At 30.4% G+C, this 24296-nt stretch overlaps 1 protein-coding gene across 2 annotated transcripts in view; it reads right to left on the reverse strand.

The window, feature by feature from the left end:
• Mp (collagen XV/XVIII-type protein multiplexin) overlaps window positions 1-24296 on the reverse strand; it is a 1718393-nt gene that overhangs the window by 47181 nt on the left and 1646916 nt on the right. For both annotated transcript variants that reach the window (XM_075369827.1, XM_075369826.1), the window contains 3 exons: window positions 19639-19809; window positions 9716-9824; window positions 1455-1543 (listed from right to left, as the gene is read on the reverse strand). In XM_075369827.1, coding sequence (XP_075225942.1) covers window positions 1455-1543; window positions 9716-9824; window positions 19639-19809 — 369 coding nt within the window. The remainder of the gene's footprint in view (window positions 1-1454; window positions 1544-9715; window positions 9825-19638; window positions 19810-24296) is intronic.

Consider the following 24296-nt stretch of genomic DNA (forward strand, 5'->3'; position numbering starts at 1 on the left):
AAGCACATACAAGAATTAGAGTAACTTCAAAGAAAACATTGGTTTCATTAGTTCAAAGTGTCTATTAGTGTCATGTTATTGGCAATAGAATGGCTGTCAACAACTGGTATTTGGCAGAATTCATCCTGTAAATTATATGGCTATCTCTTTTTTTTTTTAGCCTCCGGAACCCTCATAAGATATTACTTCAGAGGATGAAAAAGGATCGTATGTATGAATGTAAATGAAGTGTAGACTTGTACAGGTCGACCATTCATGAGATGTGTGATTAATTGAAACCCAATCACCAAAGAACACTGGTATCCACAATCCAGTATTCAAATTCATATAAAAGTAATTGTCTTTACTAGGATTTGCACCTTAGAACTCTTGACTTCAAAATCAGATGATTTGCAATGATAAGTTCACCACTAGACCAACCCAGAGGGTTATGGTACAGCTGTCTGTTTCCAAGTTTAATTACCATCATAGACCAACCAGACTTACTTGGAAACATTTGAAGTGAAATAATTAATTTTTTTTCTTGAGCCAAATATAATATTGCACATCAGCATGAGTGCACTAATAGTGCTACTGATATTGTGTACTACCAGTGACACTTTCACCGTGCTTACCAAAGGGAGTAGCTACATTCTGAATATTATTGATGTTTTTGAAAAAGCAACTCTGGGCGATACGTCAAGTTCAGAGCCAATTTTTTTGATGAATTAGTTTAGATGATGCATACAGTCCTGTATCATGAAGGGATCTAAATTTGAGAAGAATGCAATCTGCATATGACCGACTGTTAATCCTGAGTATCATGTACATGGATAATTACGTTTTGATGAAATTAATACAAAAATCATTGTCAGAAGATTAAGGTTTGGTCATGGCAGCCAATGATGGCGTTATCACTTACAGCAGGGAGGAAATTTGTAGTGCCAAAATTAGGGCAAGCTCTTCTCTGTCAGGTCAGATTTAGGTTCCCATACTGCAGAATAGTTGCTCTGTGATAGGATCAGATCCATAGTTGCTTATAAGTGGTAGTATTATTGCACAGAGAAACTGTAAGGGTGGTCTTTCAGTAGTGTCTGTTTCACCCCTCATATACTTTACATATCATGGTCATAAAATCAACAAAAAATGTAGAATCAATTCAAGATTGGAGTAGTTAATTTAAGATGAATAAAGAAAAAAATGGCAGAATAAAAGAACACAGGAAAGAGAAAGCTTGACAGTGCAATATATAAGCCTTTACTGAAATTAAAAAATTAAGGTACTTTCATATGATTGTATTATAAAATAATCACTGCATATTGATTTAATAAAACAATAAAAAATTTAAATAAATATGTTACATAAAAATAAAAACAAATTTTTTTATTATAAATATAATTTAAGGCTTAGATAAGTATCATCCAGGTAAAAAAATAAGCCCAGGTAAAACATACTAAAAAAATGTTACTGCTTACATCTATTTCGGTAATGTCAGTAGACCCTGGTGGCCCTGGAGGACCAGGAGGCCCAGGTAGTCCTGGGGTTCCATCTATTCCTGGTTCACCTAATAATAAAAAAATGAACAATATGATATTACATCATTACTCTCAAATGTATTTACATAACAATTATGCTAAAGTGCAACTAACATTAATTTAAATAACTCAAAGCTAGACAAACAATTAATAACCGAGAAAAATCTGTTAATTGCAAATAAATAGAAAAGACTAGATAGTTAATTAAAAGATTAATTTATAGATAATTCTAGAATTTACAGATAAAACTGAAATAAATGTTAATTCATATAAGACTAATATTTACAAGTTTTTGTTATTTTTATTTTCTCATCACAGGTACCAAGTATAATTATTAACATTAGGTCTCATCCATCTCAGGTTGACCAGTGAAAAATCAAAATTATAGAAAGAAAAAATGGATTAGAAGGATTTGCTTATAAGAGACTGGTTTTGACAGGATTTATATACTGTACAATCTCCAATCATGATACATTTGAAAAGATTTATATAAGCAAATACATGTATTTGAACATATGTCTGAAAAAATGTTTATATTAGAAAGTAATTCCCAGGGTTGTTCAAAATACAACGCTCAACAATTATTGAATGATTAATCTTTACTCATTCATCTAATCAAATACAATTGTAAAATCAGGTTGAAGATTATGCTTATAAAAATGTGAAGATAAAGGGATAGCCATATGTTTCTTCTACAGGTGTGAAGATGTTATGTTCCACCATATTAAGGTAAGAAACTAATATAGTTAGTTATAAAATATTTATTAACAGCATCATTGTTGGTAATATAAAGTAAAACATTTTGTGGAGCACACAATTTGCATTCCATAGTGAATATCTGGAAATTAATTATATCAGTTTAAACATAATTGCTGCCATCAAAGGTAGAAGAAAAAATTGCTACTTTAGCTTCTGCACAGTTAGTAAAAGATGACAAATTTCTGGACAGATTGTAAAATATTTATTATATTAAGTTAAACTACCAAAACAATGTCAATATTTTCATAAAAATCCAACTTAGAGTGGTGTCTAATTACCGTAACTATGACTTCAAATGATTAAAAAGAAAGCTGCTGATTTAATATTGGTAACACTTTATTGTGATAATATACTTGCAGCAGATGATAAGGTTCAAGTTGGGTAAAATAAGTCTCATTCTTATTTAAACTGTTTTTGCTCCCAAACCAACTTAAATATATTCTTGGTATAGGTACCAGATCATGGTCACAGGGAAATTCCTTTCTCTGTGACTATGTAAACCATGTGACCACAGTCAATTGACTATGGACATACTCAAAAATAAAATATTGAACAGAAACACTGCAGCATACCACTCAATACAAATCAGAATTGTTAGAAGAGATTGTTATTTACCTCTAAACAGAAAACAGGATGATTGAAAAGACATCATAGAAAGATCATTGCATACCATCCACCAGAAAGTAAGATCATCAAATAGATCTTCACATAATAGTACCAAAAACAAAAGTGTTTTTGAAAAAAAGGAAGCTATTCTATAAGGATTAAAACATAAATGGAGAGAGCAAAAGAAAATTACATTCAGAATTGATAATGCCTTTCTTTGATTGATGAGTACATACGTGCTTAATCTAAGATTGTGGTCACTAAGGGAATAAATTAAAAAATAAATAGGGAATGATCTTTGATTTCATGTACAACTGTCACTCGTATACTACTGCTACAGAAATATTTAAAGTCAGAAAAAATGGGAAACTCCAATAAAATTTGAATAACTTTTATTAATCTTTTAACAGTAACAAGTTGTAATTGATTTCACCATTAAGAAGAGTAAAGTAGTTGATTTTACCAATATGATCCATTAAGTAGCGATAACAAAATCTTATCTGTTAGTTTATTCATTACTTCTTACCCTTTCATTTGTGATAAAAGTGAAATAAAATTTAAAAGGATTTTCTGTTGGAGGTTTTATGTATTAACTATCCAGTAAATCAACGGTTAAAAAAGCCTTCTTGAGTACATGTTACATAAAACTACCTACGCTTACTAGAATAAAGTTAATTTTTTATTTAGTAAAAGGTGAGAAATAATAGAAGATATAATGTTAACATAAGAAAAAATGGCCGAAGAGGAGAAATTTGGTTTCATAGCAGATTTGAGAGCAAAAGATATTTACATCAAGACAATAAGAAAGTATAGAAAAATATAATCAGAACTGTGTATGGTTTTCATAGATCTTGAGAAAGCATATGATAAAGTATCCAAAGGACATGTTCATCTATTGGTATGGGTTTTTTTTGTAGGCTAAGATTGTTTCTTCATGTGAAACAAAAGATGTGAAGAGTATGTTGTAATTACAATTTCAAAGTAATAAAAAAAAAGAAAGAGAGAAGAAACCAAGGTAAGACAGAATGTTAAGGTAGCAGAACATCTGAGAAGAGGGCTTGGAGAAATAAGGAAGGACAAGGTAAGAGAAAATTGGTGGGAGAAAGTTAAAGATAGAAATGCTTATTTCCTTATAATATGGGTAAAATGAAGGTAAACCAGATTGCTGAAAAAGAAATCATCTACTGCAGCTAGAAGGCAATGATTTAATTTCAATCCTTCTGGTAGTGAATGCTTGCCCTTTTCTCTTAACTATGTTGCAAAAATGAAAATAAATCATTATTTTAAAATATCTTTATTTCAATATGTTTAATTTAAAGTTTCTGAGTTATCGGTAAAACCTCAAGTAACAATCTACACCTTATAAAGGTACAAAAATGAAATGAAACCATAATTCTTATATGAAATACAATCAAAGAATAAAATTTCACTTGCTTTCTATATCTAATCTAAATTTGAACAAAATGATATCTAATTTATATGAAGTACAAGGAGACCAGGTATATCCATAAATATACTTGCCTCAGTCAAATTTCAAAAACTGTGTCAAAGGATAAAACCTTTAAAATTACAAATAATCTGAAATATCATTAAGAATTTGAATAAATTCCATTTGTTTTTCTTTAATTACATATGGTAATCAAATACAGCCAATAGGGAGCTGAAGTTTAATGCAAATCTGACAGGATCTGGATTGTCATTCCTACTTATTAACGTGCAGTAGTAGTGAAACAAAATCATGACTTTTGTCAAAATGTGATGGGCTTGAATAAAAACGTATAACTTTTTATTAGACAACGTCCCCTTTTGTAATGGATGTGGAGTCCATTATATTAACTCCATATGACCTGTTGCAACTTGCAGGTTTACAATTCTTAGATTAATTATTGAAACTGCTTCGTTATATAAGATATTTAGCAAAATGAAAATATTGATAAAATGATTATTCACTCAAAGATAAATGTGTAAATAGAATGTCAGATGTTTTAATTAGAACACACAATCGAGTACAAAGATTAAGCAATCACTGAACTGGTGTTAACGGGTTACAGTCCATCCATCCAAAGCCTTATAAGGTTCGATTTTTCGACAGTAACTCTAAATGAACTGTTCTTTAATAATCATTTGTATACTAAATTCTGATGAAATTCAATATCAAATAATCAAGTTTCCATAACAGTTTTGCAGTAAAATTACTTAAACTCCCTCAATATTTGTTAAAACACCCAGATTTACAGTACTAGAACTGGAATTTGAGGGCATAAATTAGATTTTGATTAATGTAACAAATACAGTATTAATAGAATAAATGGGATTATTGGTTCAAGACAATTAGAAGTCAGTGTGAAAAACGATGCCGATGTTTATCCGAAAGTCACATATGGTGAACTATGGTATAGTTAAAAGTTCTGGCCTGATTATTACTTAACTAGACATCTCAGTATTACATTCCTGACTCCTGAAAGTGTGATAAAACCAAAGAAGTTATTATGTTTATAAGAACATAACAACTTATTCATGATTTTATTTTATTTTTATTTTTTGTTAAGAAGTAGTAATGATGACACAGAATCAGACTAACTTGCATTATTCCTCAAGTTTTTGCTGACTTTAGTCAATTATCATCTTATATAAAAGCAACAAATTATTAGATTTACTCAAATTCCTATGATTATTGCTTGAGACATGATTAGGCACCTTGAGTATTGGTGGTCCTGAAAATGTTAATGTTAATGTCAGCTACCAGGACAGTCTCAGTGAAGGTGAGGCAGGGTAGCATGCACTGTATGAAAAAGGGTTGACAACAAAGCTGACTGGGACAGCCTATAAGTCTAAATCTTTCCAAGTGGTTCCTATTGGCACAACACCCAGTTAGTGAAGCTGAAATCCTCAATCGGTTGTTGGATTCAACCATAAAGTGATTTTCGGATAGCCACTTGAACTTGCCAGAAGACTGCCAGAGTTAGATGGTTAGCTCCATATACTTAACATATTCTTTCCATGGTCTAATTATCTACACCGATGGCATTGTGTTCTATTCTTATCAGCATGTTCTATTATAGAATTGCAATAATGGAGACTCCTGACTGGCTTTGTCAAGGGACAAAGCCAGTCAGGAGTTTTGTCCTTGTTTTAAACCAATAATGGTTTTGTCCTTGACAAAACCATTATTGTGAAGGCACAATAATGGTTAAAATAATAATCATTCTGACTGATTGCCATGGCTCAATCCACTGCACACCATTGATTAAAGTAATCATTCCCTGCCCTAAAGGGAAAGATATTATTTTGATAATATTATACAATATGAATTTCACAACTTATATAACATTCATAGTTCTAACATATTTTTTCCTGCAGTTCTCTCATAAATTTTTGTACCTATTATCTTGACATTCTTTCATAAGGTTTCTCCAGGTTTACAAGAAAATCATAAGAAGTTTTGCATTTTCTGTCCCTTTCTCATTGTTCACAATTTTTGTCTGAATATATATAATGGTAATATAGGGATGAAAGTTTTGTGTTGGATTAAAGGTTGTTTCCTTTTTAGTTGGCAGCTGCAATCTTGATCATGTGATCACATACTGATCAGAAGGCAGGATTTTCTACCAATCGCAGAAATTCTTTGTTTTATTTGCTAATCCATAGTTTTTATAATAAACCACATTTTCTTTTCAAACACTTCTGTGTAGGGAATCTATGGAACTCTTTTCTGACAGTATATATACCACACATGTGAATGCACACACACACACAAATTTATATTTAATAGATCTAAGTTGAGGAGTATGGTTATTAAAAGAATTATTTTTAAATATATATATATATATTATGTAAAATATCCAACATAAAATAAAAAAAATGTTGGTTGGAAGTGCAATATTTATATATATATATATATTTTTTTTGCATCAACATACTGACCATTGTACATTTAAACTCAAAAACAACTTAAAACACCAAACGCAGTTACAGAAAAACCTATATAAACTAATACCAATAGTTGACTTCTGCAGAATCCTGCATCATCGGTACATAATTCTATACAATTACATCAACAAATAAGAAATAAAAATATAGAAAATATAAATCCTAAACAACACAACCTCACTGCCATACTGGAATAATGTAAATTAAAAATTTCACATAACTATGTTCGTAAACATTGTGCCAACTGCTACAACCCACTATGTCTTCAATTAAAACATCATCTTCACAAACAAACTGTTGGTTAATCATTTCATACTTTTGATTAAATTTATAAATATAATATTTTATTATGGTAAATATTCTTGATATCATAATATACCAGTTGATAAAACAATAGAAATATATAAAAAAAAAAAAAAACAGTTTAAAGGAAACCCCAGAGTATACAAATACATTGATCACCATTGTAAGGAATATTTATCTCCAAAATTATTTTGAATATGAGAACAAATGTTATTTGTAAACAAAAGGTTTTTGCATGGGTTCACCTATTTCTGCAGTTATGTCGGAGATTTTTATACAATATTTTGAAAATATGTAGTATAGTATAAGTTCATGGTATATTGGGTACACACCAAGTGCTATTATGGATAAGATATCTAGATGATATTTTGGTCATATGTAATCCAATTATAAATAATGAACATTTGATAATTTTAAGTAAACTTAGTAATTATAATGATAATTTAACATTTACATGCAAAATGGAAAAGAACAGAAAATACATTTTTCAGCTATTGAGATTGAAAAAACCTAAACAAGTTATAGAAACATCAGTTTATATAAAACCCACAATGAATAGCATTACAATACACGTAAATTCTAATCACCCATGGTTACAAAAAATTGGACATATAAAAACATGATTTTTAGAGCTATACATTACACAAGGAACAATGAAAACAAAATCAAGAAAGTATAGCTGTAATAAAACAAACAGCAGTATTTGATGGTTTCAGTAGCGAAAATATAGAAAAGGTATATAAAAAGCAGAGAAAAAGTACTATGATAGTTTTACAAAACTTCAACCAGAAATAACACAGAGGTTATTAATAGTTTTTTCTTAGATCATAATTATACAAATAAGATAATAGAAAAAAATTACTAATGTTTAGGATAAAAATAAATGTAAAAAAGCTTACAAACCAAATAACCATACTATAAAATATTTAAGGAATAATAATAATAATAAAAATGATGGAGCAGATTTATGGGGAAAATATAAAATTAAATGTAATGAATATAAGAAAAATCGATATTGGTAAAACTAAGAGTTCTTTTAAAAAATGATTTGAGACATTATAATGTTTACAGAAACAGAAAAAGAAGTGTGTCTAACATGGCCGACCATTTGTTGCTGTAAGCATAGTATTACTGATTTAATTTAGAAATTTTGGAAATTAAAAAAAAAGTGAGATTTGAAAAAAAATACATTTATAAATTTAATCAAAAGTATGAAATGATTAACCAACAGATTGTTTTTGAAGATGATGTTTCAATAAAGACATAGTGGGTTGTAGCAGTTGGCAACAATATTTATGAATGTAGTTGTGTGATGTTTTAAAATTTTCATTATTCCAGTACGGCAGTGAAGTTGGTGTTGTTATAAATTCTGTGGTTGTTAGGTTTTATGTTTTGCTAAATTTTTAAGTTTTTATTTTTTTTTTGAGTTTGTTATTTGTTGATGTAATTGTAGAATTATGTACTGAATGATATGTGGGATTCTCAAAAGTCGACTATTGGTATTAGTTTTTTTTTAGGTTTTTCTGTTAGTGTGTTTGGTGATTAAGTTGTTGTTTTTTGCAAATATATAATATTTTATGGTGGATGGTATGTCGCAGGCCTATCAATGTTTCTGTTTTGTGGTAAATCTTACTCTTCTGACCAAAATTCTCTTTATTTTATAATGGATATTGTACAGCAATCTGACCTTATTGCTGTGTGTGTATGCGCACATGTGCACTTTTTGTATGGAATAACCAAATTCTTTCCCATCATTCTATTGGGTGGCACAAATAGTTTCTAATTGATCTGTTTAAGAAAAAACCAGTGCTCAGCACCTTTCTAGATGTGGCATATTGATACCACAGAAAAACTAAGGAAATCGAGTGAATCAGTTTGATTTTTAAAAATATCTACAGTTTTTCTTCAAATGTACTATATAAATCATAATGTTAACAAAAAAAATCACAGGTTTACGTAGTTATAAATATAAAACTCAACTTCTTCACTAAATGGTCAGCAGAAATGAAAGTTTGGAAAAACAATTTCAAAACTCATTAATTAGGCTCTGTGTCTTCAGTTATAGAATCAGAAGAAGAGTAAAAAATGTTTAAAGAGATGCAAATGAATGGAACTGCTATCAAGAAATATATAGAAGATGAATAACTCAGCTATCTCATCTGCTGTTGTCTACATCTGTACACCAACTTGTGACCAGCTTGGACAGCAATTATTTTTTTATTATTATTAAAGTTTATAGTTTGTTTTAATTTATAGTTTAATTGTCTATTATTATTATTATTAAACTAATTATGTGTGCTTTAGCACTACACTTTTATATTCTTCAACTTAAAATTAAAGTAAAACATTCATGAAAATAATCTTCTGTAGATCATACAACTAATATGACACAAAAGATTTGGTAACTTACATATATAATTAAGAGTACATAAAAATAATTGCAATGCTTATATCTTTAGTGGAAGTATTAAGACTAACACATCTGCATGAAATTTTGATATTGCAAGTGTATTCATATGTATGTAAATGTAGGCTTGTATAACATTACATTTCAAAAAATCAATCAATTTCAATTCAAGTTGAAATAAAAACTATAAGGATACCTTTAGGTCCTTGAATTCCTTCTGGACCTCTTGGTCCAATATCACCTCTGTCTCCTTTGTCTCCAGGAGGCCCAGGAGCTCCTCTCTCTCCAGGTGGTCCAGGTAAACCCTGTAAAATTATTACAACAATTTAAAAAAAAATATTTTAAATGGTAAAATTTAATTAAATGTAGTAAGTAAGGTTTGTTAGGTATTGTGGAATAAGGTGAATTAAAATATAGCAATCATTTGTAATTTATTTTATATTTTATAACCAAAGAATCTTACTTCACAATAAACATAACAAACTCAAAACTAAATCATTGAAACTTTTTTCTTCTTTTTATTAGTGATGCTCATGAAATGTTTTTATTGCTTTTTCTTCTCAAGAGCTCCTCTGAATAAAAATGTACAAATAAGAAAAAAATTAAACTGAAAAAATTTTGCCCAGTTTAGAATAATCTAATTAATAATTCTTTTCCTCTCTTCATTTCTTTTTTTGACTAGATTCTTCTTTCTTCTTCCTGAAATGGTATAATACACATTAAACAAAAATGTAAAGAATATGTATATAAAAAATGTGTTAATTCTAAGTATAAAACGTGTAATTAGCTTTTATAAGTAACTAGCTTTAGTTTATAAGTATAAAAATAGTAACTAAGACTAATTTGCTTTTTATTTACTTAACAACATTATTAACCATTTTACTTGTAATTTATGTAATACTTGCTGCATATGCAGCTTCACTCGGGTTCTTCCTCACATCTCTTATGTTTTTTCAATTATTGTTATGAATTCATAAAAACTTTCATACTAAAATTGGCTGAAAGCTGCCATAATTTCAATGAAAAAAAAACCAATAAGGAATATTTTGCACATAATACTGACTCGGGTAGTTTTGAATTTCAAACCATCTCTCCCCAATTTTGTGCCCCAGAGAGTTCCTACATTATGAAGTAAAGGAACTTTTTTGGGGCTCCTGGACACATCTCCTAGAAACCATCTAAGATCAAGACATGCATGTTTTATGAAATTCAGTTGGACTGTCCAGATGTGATGCTCTATAAACAGAGACACTTTCATTCATGTTAATGTAGATTTATAGTACAATATTAAACTCAAATTTATGTTTTGAATTTTGCTACAGGATTTGCCAAAAACATTTTACAATAAATAAGTACCTTTATTCTAAAATGTATTTATTATCTAAAAAAAAATTATTTGTTATTGAGGAATGATTCAATAAAGAAAGAGTCTTACATAGAGGAATTTGATATCAAATCATAGGTGGTGTGAATGAAATAGAAGGGTACAACTAAAAAAAGAGACAGTATTATCATTGCATAGATTTATGGTAAATTTAATATTTCTCAATTAATTGTAATAAGAATTGTATAATTTAATTTTCATGATAAAACTTTCCTATTCAAATAATGATATATTAATGTAACAAGCTAACTTATTTATTTTTAACAACTTAAAATCAACAGTTAGTTACAGTTACTAATTTTTATGATGAAGGTATAAAGTGAATTTTCTACCAATGAAAAAAAAAACTAAAGTGAGTAAATAAAAATGTGCTTGGATCATCTGAACAAATGACAAAGGTGTTATCATTTAGCCACAAACGTCAAGGAATGAATTTTATATTTATAATTTAAGAAAAACTTTATATTTTATTTTAAGAGGCATTGATTGCAGCAACCATTTTCCATTGGAAAAACTGGCATGCAGTAAAATTATAAACAACATTGTTGTTAACTTCACAATCTATAGTAATCAATTTTTAAATGTGGATTCATTTGTTGTAGCAGATAATATAGGCCGGTTTTAGTGCAGTTTATGGTCATATGACACTCAAAGGTTGGTGAAGAATAGGTCTTGGGCAATGAACACTATAATGTGGATAAAGTTCACAGACCAAGGTTCATAAAGTGGGTGAATTTGCAACTAAAACTCGTACATGAATATAACATAGTACATCAGACTATAGGAATAAAGCCGAAAGATGTTAATAAAGGCAACGAAGGGCTAGTACTGCGGAAGTTCAGTTTGGTAAGACTTATTAATATCAAACGGCCTAAATTCAAAGTGGACGACTACATACGCATAAGCAATACAAGACACTCTTAATCAAAGATTATCTGTCAAAGCCGGTCTAAGAAAACTTTAACATCTATACTGTGTATACCGAAAGCCGACTGGTAATGTGTGAATTGATTGATACTTGTGGTGAAGTATTGATAGGTAAATTCTACGAATATGAACTGAACAAGAGTAAACATAAAGACGTTTACCTAATCAAAAAGGTTATTTGTCGTAAAGGTGATAAGTTACTAGTCAAATGGCTGGGATTAGAAAAATAATACTACTCCTGGGTTGATAAACCAAATAAACCAATAATAGGACAAAACCGCTACACAGAGATGAAGTTGATCAAACAGAAGCAAATGTTGACGGTGTCTAACTTCGACATCACTGTGGCAAGAGGCTGTGGCAGCAGAGGACCCAACAGCCTATCAGCCAATATATCTTATTAATAGCTTTGATAAACTGTTTGAGAAGTAGCTACTCAAGTGTTTAGGTGATGAAGTGGAGGTGGAAAGTGGTCTATGTGAGGTGGCCTGTGTATTTCAGGGCTGGCCGATCTATGCTGGGAGCTTTGAGCAGACTAATGAAATTCCACATCAGCAGGAACGTGGAGAACCAGGTGAATCCCTGCCATCATTCTGCTTGACAAAAGAAATGCATTCAACAGTATTAAGTGGGATGTTATTTTTAATGAATTAGAAGAAAGGTGAATCTGATCCTACTTATGGCACATTATCCAGGGGTACGTGGAGGACAGATATGTAATAGGGTGTTTCGAAGATGGGAAATTCAGAGGTGGCAAGAGGTATTCCATAGGTTTCAGTTATTGGACCCACCCTGTGGAACCAAGTATACGATGGCGTTCTTCTGCTAGATTTTCCAGCAGGTGTGACCCCTATAGCATATGCCAATGATCTCGCCCAAGTGATTGATGGGTGAGTTGATGAGAAGTGTTGAAGATGAAGTAGAGTAAGTGAGAGCATGGTTAAAGGATAATGGGCTGTCACTGGCTGAGGAAAACCCAGGTGGTGGTCATGGCGGGCCAAAGGAAGCTGAGGCCAATAAAGTTCAAGGTCGTAGGTGTCAAAATCTACCCTAGTCCTGCTGTTAAGTATCTTGGGGTTTGGATAGAAAAGAACAGGTCTTTCACTCGGCACATAGACGAGTCTGTGAAGAAAGGCGAGCACACTGTGATGGCACTAACTAGTCTTATAGGCAATGTTAGAGGACCCAAGATGAGAAAGAGGCGATTGCTTGTGCATGTTTATTTGTCGGTTGTGCTTTATGGGGCATCAGTGTGGATAGGTGCACTGATGCACAGTTGTAATAGAGCAAAACTCTTAAGACAGCAAAGGAGGCTGAATCTACAAGTCATTGTGGGGTACTGGACCACTGGAGCCAAGGCGGTATCAGTCATAGCAGGTATTCCTCCTATTAAATTTCTGGCCAAGGCAAGAGCAGCAGTGGCAAATGGCAGTGACTGGAAAGTGGCTGAAGAAGAAATATTTGAGGCCAGGCGTGAAAGATGGCATTTAGCTGAAACTGGGTGATGGATGTACAGGCTAATTTGAGATGTCAAGTCATGGACACAAAGACGAGATGGTGATGTTGGATTCAAAGTCATCCAGTTTCTGTCCTGGCATGAGTGCTTACAAGCATATTTATCAAGAATGGGACTAAGTGTTATCACTGCGGTGAAATAGATACTGAAGAACACATGACCTTTTTGTGTGGCAGGTGAAGAGACCATACTAGATTGTGGACACTGGTGTTCTTTGGTGGTTGAGCTTCAATTAACCACACTTAACCACACATCTCAGGAATGGTCAACCTGAGACTGTACAAGACTACACTTCATATACATTCATACATATCATCCTCGTTCATCCTCTGAAGTAATACCTTATGGTGGTTCTGGAGGCTAAACAGAAAAAGAGAGAGAGGAGAAATGAGCTGGCAATGTTCAAGGAGGTCCGAGTGGACAATATTGTAAAGCTCATGCTGTGAGATCATGCCAGTTGGAATAGGATTGTCAGTAGCATTGCGGACATAATTAGGACCAAGTCAGCAAAAGAGAGAGCATGACAGGCTTGTGAGCAACCTGTGGATCATTTGTAGTTATCTGAGTTAGTCATGTATGTTGTGTTTGTAACTTATGTATGTATGTTAATCATTTTATGGAGCTCTTGATCCATAGAGTAGGAGTTGATGAGGGGTGGTCTGTGTGGGGAAGTGGTTGGAGGCTATTTGAATAGTCAGGTCATTACTGCTAATGAACCGTTTGGGACTCCCTCTACATTCTTGAAGCCCGTGGTGAATACAGGTGTCCTGAGTAATGCTGGTAAGGCGGGTATTGGGGCATGCTGTTATAAGGGGGAGATGTTTTTAGGTGGGTTTCCCACCTGCTCAGCAGGTAGAAAACTCCACATGTTGAGCAGTGCGGGCTGGTGGGTGTCTGGCACATTTATTGATTTATATTATATTAACATCTCCAACATTATACTTGTGGCATATGTGAAGCAGATGAGATACAAATGAAAAGTCAGAGGTACTATTTTTGAGGTTCATTTATATCCAGTTACTGTAATGATGGAGCAAAATTGTAGCTTTAGAACCAAATATCATCTCCATTGTGGTGGCTCTGTAATACTGATACATAACTGTATATTATAAGCTAAGTGAAAGTGGCAATGGGAAACCACTCTATTCCTAACTTTCACTATTAAGTATGACATGTTGTGCTTGTGATTTATGAGAATATTTATTCTGTTTTTAAGATCGTTATTTCACCTTACATCAGATTGTTTACAACATCTAACAGTCAAAAAAGTCAAATATAAAAAAAATTCATACTTAACTAATAAATATTTGTTATGTTCATAAAACATATTGGCAGAGCTTTTAATGTATTGTAATAATTTTTTTTCAGGGGCTCATAGACTGACTAATTTCAAATCAGTATTTTTTATAATAATTTTAACAATTTTCTTTGGAATGTATTTGCAGTCAAGTTGTTTCCAAACCAGTTAAAAAAAAAAAAATTACATAGTTTTACAAAACTGATACAAATTTTCTTACACATGAAGTTTCAATGTTATGTAAATTCAATTGACATGAAGAGAATATTTGTTCTTAACCAGGTTGAAAAAAAATATTTAAAAAAACAGTAATATATTATAAAATTATGCTGCAAAGAAAAAAAATTACGAAAATATTTTAAAAGTGAAAACTGTACACGTTTAAAACTATTGATTCATGCTGGAAGAAGATTTTAACACATATTAAAAAGATTTTCACAATGACTCATTTGTATTTTTTTACATGTTCAATTGTTACTGACGAGTAATCTATGAATTGTTGGGGACCAGGTGAAGTGATTCTGAAAACTATATTTTATTTTATAGAAGAAATTACTTGATGGATTCATTTTAAGTTTTTTCAATCTAATTTCAGTAAAAATGTTTATAAATAAGAACATTCATTCTTGATACAGACTGAAAGTATTTTTTATTTTTTATTATGATCACTGATAAAAAGGAAGTGTGGTGATGTAGCTTGGATATTTTACAAAAATTCAAGAAAACTATTTGAAAAACTTAAATTAGAAAATAATACATATGGAATTAGTACATAAACAAAAAAGTACTTACATATGTTTAGTCATCTCTTTTCTCTTATTTCAAATATAATTCATTATATAAAAAGAAAGAAATAAAACATGAAATGAAATACAAAAAGTACAATGATCACTAAGAGAAGGAGTTATTCATTTGGCGTTTATCTAAGATTATCTAATTTATTAACATTTTGCTGCTCAAGAACAACAGTAAACAGCTTAGTACTATGTATGAAATCAATCTGAATTAAGCTGTGGTACATTAGCAAAGTGTATATATTATTGTGTTACAAAGGTAATGTTTAAACTGTTAGAGTTTGGTTTCTCATTCCAACTCTTAATTTCCATTATACAAATTACATACTACTAGAAAACTGATTTATGTCAGAAAACATATCTAAATAGCAATTATTATTTTATTAATATTATAAATGTTGTATTACATATTATACTATTTACATACTAATTCTGTGTCAAGAATATTAAATAAGTTTTAATATTGCATGTAGAAATTGATAATATTAAACTAAAAATAGTGATTTTACACTGATCTGCAAACATAAGATTTTAATTTGATTAAAACTTTCATTTAAGAGTTTTTTTTTGTTGACTATTTCATTGATATTGACTAATGTTATTTAGGATTTTCAAGATTATCCATGATGAACATACATGTGTAAAAGAAATCATTTCATTTTTTACCTTTTTGTTTCTTTAATGATTGCTGTGTTCATTAGAAAAGCAAACATTATGTTTAATTCATTTTACAGCAATTGCATGTTATGTTCATTGTATTTCTGGGTAATATTACCACTTAATTTGAGTTTTTCATTTTTGAAACGATTAATGGGTCTGTATCTAAGATGTTGTGATGGCTATGAAGAGTCACAGAAAACATTTTGAACATGTTATCAGTCAACACCAGAATTAAGAAAAGTTCTTAAAGATGAAAATATGATAAACACTTTATAAGAAAATTACTGGCTAGAAGTATTAAGCAACTTGGAAATAATTGAATTATACCCAGAAGAAGAGTCAGCAAAGAAGTTTATGACAATTAGTGAAAATTAATTTTGTTTCTGATGAAAAAACAATTAATCCACCTCTGGCAGGAAACTAAAATTTTTAATATATATATATATATATAATAGACACAATCAATAACAGTATTACAAAATTAACAATAATTAGAGTAATAAAATGAAACTCACCATTGAAAATTTGTCAAAATGTGTCAACTGAAAGTGTAGAATATGTCTTTTGGTTCCTAAATGATCTTCAACTATGATTCTCAACATATAACTTAGATTCTAAAATAGAAACTTGTTAAACTGTTATTAAAACAATACAGTGGGGGTGCATTGGTGCCTGAACGCCGTTTGGTACTGCGAACGTGAGAAATAAAAAACTGTCCTTACAAAATTTGTTATAACTAAGTCTGGTCTACATCTTATTTTTATAAAAAAAATGCAGTTTAAATAATAAAAACCAGATCACAAGAACATGGTTCTTGCTTTTGGATATCCGTAAGAAAATGGCAACAAAATAAGTCGTTAAAAAACAATTCATGAAAAAATTAAGAATTTGACATGAAAAAGGTTTGATTCTTATCAGTGTATGAGTAAACATCAAAATGAATGAGCATTTTGATAAATGTGTGATCATTATGTGATCGCACATTCATCAATGATTGTGCAATCATGTATATCAAATAAAACTGTCATGTAGCCTCCTCTCTATGGCTAAGGACCATATTCTTCTTGCAATCTGAATGTTAATACAAACATTTTAGTACTGGAAAATTTACAAATACACCACTGCTGCAGACTAATATCTAAAATAAAAAAGGAGAAATAAAGAAAACTAAAAATAAGAAAAATATTGTTAGATACATTTATTATTGTTTCCTTTTACAATATAATAACCAAAAGACATCTCTCCAGTGGTGAGTTCTGTTTTATTACTCTATTTAGGTAAGTATTAATTTTTAATACTGATATTGATAATTAATGAATTACAGTTTGAATTAAAAAAAAAAATAATAATAAATTGATTAAATTAAATTATCATGTTTTATTTGTTTATTAATGATAAAGTGGAATGGAGGAACAATATTAGTTAATAACTTCACTTCTAATAATAATTAGAAATACTATTAAATGCAACTCTAGTCCTTGGTAATATGATACTTTAGTCTTTTATTACACTGTGATATTTTAGATGGTATAACATCTTGAAAACGAAAGTTTATTAAGTGTGGGTAAATTGCTATTGGTTAAAGTCGCATTTAATAATGATTACCACAGATCGTCTAAGTTAAAAATGGTTGTAGCAGTTTCCCTTAAAATTGATAGTTATTGAATATGGTTAAATGATAATGATCACAGTAGTTGATTATTTAATTTAAATTAAGCATCAGAACCAAAAATATAAATAGTTACTTTACTAAAACCATAAACGTAACTTTATTAAAACCAAACATTTATTAGTAAAAGTGCTTAGATTGTAATGGAATTTCCATCCTTATGTGTAATACAAAAAATTAATATTTAATATTATTAAAAAAAGGAAATAATCAGAATTCACTCATTTTTGGTACAGTAGGTAGACTGGGTATAATTGAGTTAAAGAATAACTTAAAATTATAAAATAATATTAAAACTTTAAAACTGATGGTATTTTCTTCCAAAGGTCTTATGGAGCAAATTGTCAGTACTTTCTTCAGTGAAATATAAATAATAGCATTCTTATTGTTACTCATTTTTTTTAAATGTGGCAAAACTGTTAGATTACTTTACCAAAACATGGTATATAATAGTTATTAAGCAGAAAATGTTTAAAGATATAACAAAAAATTTAATGAACAGTTTTTATTTATTATGATTATATTTATTTAAAATGTCTTATTTTTGTAAAAATTATTCTTGTTATTGGCAATCAAATTTATAAATGTAACAATATTATAATATTTCTATCATGATTATTAATCAAGGAGTGCATATTTCCAAATCTGTATGCTCAGGAAATTGCAACAAGTTTTAAGTTTGCTATTTTGAAATATATACATGAATATAAATTATAAACTCTTTCTTCATAGCTTTGTTTCTTCCAAAATTCTATTTATTCTCTATTTTATATATAATTAATTATATGAGATTACTTTCAGTTCTCACATATAATTAATTATTTAATTAATAATTAACTAATTATAATTTCTGAATAAAAATATTTTATTGATACCTGTAGGTAGGAGAAGTAAGCTAAGAGCAGCAACATTATCCGTTATGTAATTTAATAACTGAATGTTTCCTTTAAAAGGCGAATCTAATTAGCACTTATTGTTATTTAGGATTTGCATTCTGAATGTGTATGTGTTTGTGTGTGTGTGTGTGTGTATGTGGGTGTGTGTGCGCGTGCACACACACACACACACACACACACACACACACACATGCATACAAACACACACAAAGCATATAACATGCTTTATTTATACATATATTAATTATATATGTATAATGCATTATTTATACATACAAAAATAAAACCCTTATTTAACATAAACACTAGAAATTCAGCGTTTGTTTTTTGTGTCCCTCTCTTCCTTCCTTACCTCAATTTTTCTATCCTGAATAGCGCCATCTGTGATACTTACTACCTTGTGATATCTGTGATAGAGCTATCTTGTAGCTAATGAGGTAGATGCTTCCTCTGAGCAGATATACAAAAGGGTAACTGAGGTTTTAATAAACTGAATTCAGACCAGCTACTTTTACTTGAAATCTACATTAACCTGACCACTATTTTAGTTTAATTCAAAGATCCTATTTAAATAATAATTGTCACAGAAGTATACTTTTCATTTTTGTTTGAAGCATTTCTATCTTCATATTAACAGCTTGTACTAATTCAAATAAGAAAATTAAATTTTTAATTCAATTATTATTTGTCTTACCTTCTAAACTTTTTCTTTACAAGTTACATCAATTAATAAGTAATTAGTTGCACTAAAGTTTTCTCTATAAATTTTCCTGACCTAGCCAAAACTGAACCCAAATCTTTCAATTTAGGGGTTATTTGTTTCAACAAGTTATTTTAATTAACAATTTGGTTTTTAAAGCCAAGGATAAAATAAACAAAATATAAAGTTTGTGCAAACAGTCTTTATATTAAGATGAGAAAAATTATAAAAGGATTTATAAACTACTTAATAATCAGATTTTAGGAAATAACTTACAGATGTTCCTGGTGGTCCCGCTTTTCCATCTACACCTGCTATTCCTGGAGGTCCTGGGATCATATCTGGTAATGTAAATGAATGTAACATCTGAGTTAAGTTGCAAGAACATATTCCTGGAGGCCCTGGAGGACCAACCAATCCACTGTAACCCTTTCCCACACCTAAAAACTGTAAATCATAGTTATATAAATAAGATTTAGAAAAAGATATTTTTTATGTTAAATGTTATATATAAGAAAAATATTTTTACATTATTTTAGTATAAGTAGCGATCAATGTATCATGTTATTTTATAACATGGAATAATATTAATATTTTCAAACTATAGGGGGAGAGAAATTTATAAGTCATTATTTAAGCTTATAATTATGTTAGTAGTTGTCATTACATATGACTAACATATTTAAAATATCTAATAAATCAATTATTTAAAATTTTGTATTGACAAAATCTGTGTTAAAATGAGCGCATTCATTCATTGGAAATTAAATAGGGAAGAAGCGTTTATGTTGGTCTTATGGATCACAAAATTAATAAAATAGTTGCCTGTTGAATAACTATGTCCATTAAGTTCAGTTTTACTATATAAACAAGTGGGTATCTAACATATGATTACTTTATTAAATCATTATTACTAATTTATGCATTAAACAAAAAGAATTAAGTTTCCAGTTTATTAAATATAACTGATTTTTTTTCTTACAAACCAGTTGGTTTATAAGAAAAAAAATAACAACTGTTATTAGATCAAATATTTTAGTAATAAAAATGCATGATAGAGGTCTTTAAATTATAAAAATTTCATGGAACTATGTAAACTAATTAAAATATAATTAATGTAATTTTCAGAAATGAAATTTATGATAATTCTTTTAATATAAACCTTTTCAAATTTATTAATGACAAAACCAATAGAATAAGAATAATATTATCAATGTATTTTATAAAGAACTGCAATTTAATTTTAAACTTGTTTTACGTTGGAATTAAACTTTTTTACAAAGGTCAACAACTTCAAAGTTGTTTTTGTGGTGTCGGGAATTGTTGGTGTTTCATCAAGTTAAAAAGGAAATGAACAAACTTTTCATTTTAACTTAAAAACTTACAATTGTGAAAAGGATGTTGTCTTCTTAAAGCTATTTCATCATCTTTTGATTTGTTTAATTTTAAACTAATTCCATTAACATCAACTTGTTATAAATTTGAATTCGCATGTACTGAATTCCAATTTGTATTTTTAACTATTATTTATGATTTTCTTGATTTATGATGTTATGGTAATAATATTTAGATTATCACTGTAAACCAAATTTGTAACCAAAATAAGTTATAGTGTATAAAATAAAAAAAAAGCCATTTGCATTAAAAAGGTGTAATTATCTGTTGTACAAAAATCACTTTCCAAAAAATACAACTTTATATATAATGTGACATTATATAACAATTATTTGTTTCAATCTCTGTACGTGGTTAAGTTCCAGTCAACCAATTTTTTGTTTTAATTTTTTTTAATAAATTCTGATAAATTAAAGGGAATGTGTCTTTCAAAGTGAGCCTATTGTGAGAAAGTCTGAAAACAATGTTAATGAATTTAGGTCCTATAGTATACACTTACTTCACACACACTGCATGATAACGATTATTGAAGATGTTTTATGAGTTAATCTGCATTTTTAATTTGCAGTGAAGCAGATAAAAGTTTCTAGTTGTTTATTTGACATATAAAATAGACATCACATTCTTCTTGATGAATGTTTTAACTGTTAAAATTATTATTGACATAATCCTTAAAAAATAATATAGTACAAGCTGATTATGCGTGCTGTTATATTTAGGGAAAATAAATTTAATAGGAACTCTCTTTTTGCTAGAAACTACTACTACCTGACCCAATAGGGGAAAATACCTGCCTTGTGACAATCCCGGCTGCCACAACACCCCCTCTGTTGGCAGCTCTGATGACCTTTACCATAGGTTGTCTTTTAGACCCTCAAAACCCTCTAAAAACTTTGCAGTCATCAGTTTGACCTTTGTCAGGATGCCACCAATGCAAACGCCTCGGCAGACATTTCCATCACTGTATTTACACAATTTACTATCGCCTATGGATGGTTTCTTCCAACCATGACCACGTACTGTAACTTACAACCCACAACTATAAAATTAACTGATTTGCATAACCGTGATCCCCACATCTTCCTCTAACACTGAAGGTTTCACCTAAAAACTCTTCCTATACCTAACTTCAATTAGACTATGGGCTCAGCTAATTACTTGATTGAGTCTGTAAACACCACAAGTAAAATTTTTTATTAAATATAACTGAATTTTTTCTTACAAAGCAGATGTTATTAGATCAAACATTTTAATAATAAAAGTGCAATGAGAGAGGTCTTTAAATTATACAAATTCCATGAAACTATGTAAACTAATTAAAATATAATTAATGTAATTTTCAGAAATAACATTTATGATAATCTTTTAAATATATCCTTGTTTTGTTTGTACCTACAAAACAAATGTTGATCTCAACAATGGAAATTTTCTCCTACAATTCAATTTACTCAAAGTCTTCTTGATTTACTTAAAAATTAAGAAAAAATTCACAAATTTAATAAGCTTCTAATGAAGACATAACATAGCTCTCTCTGCTCTGGTCTGCTTTTGGGAGCAAGGTCATTGTCTAAACCCTCTCACCCAACAGCTCCATCACAGAGTTCTTCACACATCCATTCTCATCCTAACAGCAAAGATTAAGCTAATCAGGGCTTGATGCCAAAGACCTATCTTAGAGTAAGCATCTAGGCAGGCACCTAAGGAAATTCAAAAACTATGTTCCATTCCCTTTCAGTTTTCCAATTAACTTGCAGATCAAAATCAGAACTGATCCTCACAAGCTCTCTATCTACTTTGGTATGTTCAGATTCGTACCTGGGGACATATTAGACACGGCGCACATCATCAATGGCCTACACTCCGAATACAAGCCTGAATTAATCAAACCAAATCTGGCCAACCTATCTTGAAACTCACCATGTCCAGAAAGAAACTGCATAATATGCTGGTGGAAATCTATCTAAATACCTGCATATTTCTCTCTCTCGCAAGTCATATGACTTTGGTCATTTATTTCTTTTTTGTGCCCAGAGTAAGTTGGCTTTCGTTACTGGCATCAAAATGTAATTGGCGCTCAGTTGCAAGGATATCAATGAGCTTAATACCAGAAATAATACGGACTGCCTCTTGAGAAATGGTCCTATAGGCACCAATCACAGAACAATAGGAATGCTGGGCTCTCAACAAAATATTCTTACGATGTTTGTACCTCATTTAATGAGCCTAGACATGTGCAACAGACAGCTTCACATATGCTGTAATATACATCACACATGGTTCTAAAATTAAGCCCCCAATCTGGATGAACTGTTCTCTGAACACTGAAGAAAGCAGAGCAAGCCTTTTTGGCAGCACATTGAAAATGTTCCTTGAATTGAATATTCTCATCAAGGATAACATCTAGGTACTTCTGCAGCTGGACATATTTAATTTGATGACCTGCCATTGATACATGAGGTCGTCATGTAACAGCTAGTCTAACATTGAGCAACATCATCATTGTTTTCTCTGGGCTAAACATCTTATGTTGCCAACTCCACAACTGGAGTATCTTGCAAACCTGGACTACTCTGAATTCAATCTCACTCCTCAAATCTCCTTTAACCAGCAATAGCCCATCATCTGCATACATGATGAGTGGCATCCACTGGATAACCTCAACTGTAGCAAAGAATTGAATTCAACAATCCAGAGTAGGGGTCCTAAAACACTACTCCTTGGACAACCTACAGCATGGATAGCTCCTTGGATAGCATTTTTCCTACTTCTGAGATGTCATCTTGAAGAACAATGTCTCAGTTGCTGAAATAACTATACAACACATTCAGTTCAGTCTATGTACTTACTCTTAAGAGTAATTACTCTTCTGCAGCTAAAACAGGTCAGAGGATAACCAAAAATTGTTAAATACCCTTGATATGTCCAAAAAAATACCTAAGACATACTCAGACTGACTAGAAGAAACAATGCTTATTATCTAAGATTAGCATCTTCCCTGCCCCTGCATGAGCAAAAACCATCCTAATCATACTGAACTTTCTAAAATTCAGTCTATAAGTAATTTGAAGATTCAAAACCTTTCCAACAATTGGCAGGAGCACTAAACACCTGTAAGAGGAACTCACTGTGGGGTCTCTGTCACCAACTTTAAACAACAATTTAAGAACACTTTTTTTTCAGAAAACAGGGAAATAGCCAGCAAACAGCATCCTATTGAAAATTCTAGTCAAAGTACAAACAAATTCTGGCTGAATGGACAAGGAGCTCCACTGTGATTCCATTGAAACCCAGGGCTTTATTATTACCAGAACTGCAAATTACCTGATGTATTTCTGCCTCTATAATTTCCACAGATAAAACATCAGAGTGAAAAGCAGCAACTTCCTCAGACTCACAGATGATACAAAGTTAATTGGTCACAACATCATCCAGCAGTAAATTATTCAATAGATTATTTAAAATCTCAACCTTATTAGAAATAACATCCTGCTAGGTCGAGAGAGCGCCCAAAGAATATTATTTTTATGCATATGCCCTAG

This window comes from Lycorma delicatula, chromosome 6 (assembly GCF_047948215.1).
Source record: "Lycorma delicatula isolate Av1 chromosome 6, ASM4794821v1, whole genome shotgun sequence".
Taxonomy (NCBI): Eukaryota; Metazoa; Arthropoda; class Insecta; order Hemiptera; family Fulgoridae; genus Lycorma; species Lycorma delicatula.